This window comes from Gavialis gangeticus, unplaced genomic scaffold (assembly GCF_001723915.1).
Source record: "Gavialis gangeticus isolate Ggan-Ray unplaced genomic scaffold, GavGan_comp1, whole genome shotgun sequence".
NCBI lineage: Eukaryota > Metazoa > Chordata > Crocodylia > Gavialidae > Gavialis > Gavialis gangeticus.
This window is the reverse complement of record NW_017729032.1, coordinates 246,933,688-246,936,740: the sequence shown is the minus strand read 5'-3', so window position 1 is coordinate 246,936,740 and position 3,053 is coordinate 246,933,688. Positions and strand designations below refer to the sequence as shown.

Sequence of the window (3,053 nt, the reverse complement as noted above, 5' to 3'; positions counted from 1 at the left end):
CGCCCCCAAGGTCACCCCGCGCGCGCCCGCGACTGCGCCTGCGCGGCCCCCACCTGCTGCTATTGCTGCTGTAGCTGCGGAAGGGCCTTCCGGTGCCTCCCCTTGCTGCAGGAAGGCAGCACGCGCACGCGCTCAGGGTGTCCGTGGTACCGTTCACAAGCGCACGAAAACGAAACATATGCGCAGCCCCTCAACGCACCCACCCCCCGACATACACACACACCAATCTGCCACGGGGGTAGTGCTCACAGCCCCTCCCCACGCACCCCCTCCATCAAACGCTAACACCCCCACGTCCTCCAACACGCACGCATCCCACAGCACACGCACACCGCAACACACCCCGCCTCCCCAATCTGCCCAGGAGGTTGTGTTACCTCCTGACCCCAAATAGCCGTGGGTCTGGCCCCCAGCAGAGGGGCAAGACCCTCTAGCCAGGCCTTTTGGGATGACTTCGGGGAAGCATGGGCCCACCAAGTAAAACTATAAGCTCCCCGGGGTGATGGGATCCACTAAGGACATATTGCCGATTCCTTGGGACAGCTGATAAAACAGACAGGACCCGGGATTTGTAGCAAGTGTGCTGAGGGGGGACACACAGCAGCACAGGCAGGACGGTTCCCCCCGGCTCTCTAATGAGTGTGAGGAGCCATTGAACATTGCCCAGTGCAGCTCTGCCTGGAGACATGAGGGAACAAGGGACAGGAAAGTAGTCCCCAAGGGCCCTCCTGGCCAGAACCTCCTTTCCCAGCCAGATGTATTGCGAGCTTAGACTTGGCCAGGAGGAGGTTGACCAGGAGGTCCCAGGGCTTGGGTTAGGGGGGCCCAGATGGGAAGGGCATAATGAAAATGTGTAGGAAGAAGTGCAGCAAGAACCTCAGCAGAAGGTTTTGGAGGAGGTGAAAGAGAGGCTGCAGCCTGGCACGTTCCAGGTAGGCATGCCACGTGCACCAGGGTCTTCCTCTGCTCACAGAAGGGGCTGGCATCAGTAGGGCTGTCCCAAGGTGGAGCAAGTGCCCAGGGCCCTGCGCTTTGGGGGGCCCTCCAGGCAGTGCTGTACAGGCCTCACTGCAGCTGCCACGTGCCTCCACTGCTGAGTGCCACTGGCTCTGCTACGGCCGCTTGTGAGCGCTGCTGACCCCAGTCACTTGCCACCCCCTGGACCCTGCACAGGCTGATATGCCCCAGGCCCCGCACATCCCTAGGGATGACTCTGGGTGTCAGAAGTGTGGAGGCTGCTCCAAGATGCTGGAATTCCAGCATGTCGGAGCAGACTGAATCAAATCTGCTGGAGCATGGCAATTACTGCTCTCCAGTATCCTCCTGCCTCTCATGCATCAGCATCCCCGCACTTAAAAATAGTGACGGGGCATTTGAACTAAAGTTCATTGAACAAGCTTTATTTCAAGTGCCCTCACCATCATTTTGAAGCGTGGGGACACTGATACACGTGATGCAGTGGCGCTTTAATTAGCGCAGGTCTAGGTGCCACTCTAAATAAAACACCACCCCCCTGCACCACCAAAGTACATATAGAACTGCATAGGGGCACTCTAGCCAGGAACCTGGCAGAAGTCCCAGCAGGAGCTGAGTCTGGCTCCTCTAAACCTTCTCCACCAAGAAACAGTCCACTGTATGCATGCACGCGCACACACACACACATTCTCTCTCTCTCTCTCTCTCTCTCTCCCTCCTTAAAACATGGCTGTTGCCCTCCAAGCAAAGTGATGACTTCCATCTGGACAGTGCCAGGTCTGTCCTAGAGGCCACATCACTGATGTGCACCCTCCGGGATGGAGCCTGGATGTAGAGGTAAGAATTAGAATGGAAGAACTGCCATTCACTGGCTCAGCCCACAGGGCCATATTGCCCAGCATCATTTCTACATGTTATGCTTTCAGTTCCCTTGTGAAGACATCCAGCAGCCAAAGGAGGCACCAAGCAGCACCACCAGATGCTGTACTACATCTATAGCACGGCCAAGCCAGCCATCCACTGCCTGGCCTGCTGAGGGGCCATGAAGTGCATCTCAGGGCTCATCTATGAGGAGACCCACAGGGTGCTGAAGATTTTCCTGGATGCTATCACCTATAGCAAGCACGTTAAAAGGAAGACTGACCACCATGGACATGGTCTATGCCTCGAAATGCCATGGTTGCACCCTGTACCAATTCAGTATCTAAGTCTCCAGTAGCAAAGACACACAGTGGCAGACAGTGGATGCAGAAAGGTAGAGTGAACTGGGTATGACTAGGGTTTTTTCCACTCTTCCTCCCTCATTTGCAGCCTCCAGCATTTAAGGCTTAGGAAGCTCTGATTCAGAGCCTGCCCCCCTCACTCCCATGCTCAACTGCTACTGATGCCACTTTCCTCCAGAAATGTGTCCAGTCCCTTGTTGGGAATCCTGGGCATCCTGACCATCATGTGAATGCAGAATAGCAAGGAGAGTCTTTAAAGCAGAATGAACTGCTAGTTGGTAACGTGTCATTGACCTCCCTGTCCCAGTAAAAGTTGCAAAGGAGCCCCTGTATCTGCTGACAAAAAAAGCCACTATGATGGGAACATATGGATAGAAGAAGTTGAAGCGTTTTTGCTCAAGCCCCTGTTTACATTTCCTTTACAGCCCTCTGGATTTTGGCAGGATCAGAATTTATTTTTAACTGTGTAAGAAATGAAAATCTGTTGTGCTTCCATTAGAAAGAACGCATATCCAGGGTACTCAGAACTGACGGTACAATACAAGGAACTTATGCATTCCTCTTCTCTCCTATGATCACTATCCCATAGCTGTAGTTCAAGTCTCTGTTCTTTTTAAATTTCGAAGGGAAAAATTAGTTTGCCTTGGAGACTACAAGGATAGTTGCCTTGGCTCATACCTTTGACTGCATCACCTCTTTTATCTACCCCTTCAGATTCCCTTTCTCCATCACATGAAATACAAACTATAGTTATTTTGAAGTACCTGCAACTTTATCTATCTTTCTAGCATAACATTTCAGTAAAAAAAAAATGATATATTTCTAAAAGTCCAAGAGTAATGGAAATGTCTTACT

The 3,053-nt window shown here is 52.4% G+C and overlaps 1 protein-coding gene across 1 annotated transcript in view; it reads right to left on the bottom strand.

Annotated features, from left to right (window-relative positions):
• The window catches only part of TIMMDC1 (translocase of inner mitochondrial membrane domain containing 1), a 22,404-nt gene extending 20,251 nt beyond the window's left edge, over positions 1 to 2,153 (bottom strand). Inside the window, exon 1 of the mRNA XM_019523903.1 lies at positions 2,120 to 2,153. Within this exon, the coding sequence (XP_019379448.1) occupies positions 2,120 to 2,153 (34 nt within the window). The remainder of the gene's footprint in view (positions 1 to 2,119) is intronic.
• Positions 2,154 to 3,053: the final 900 nt, after the last annotated feature.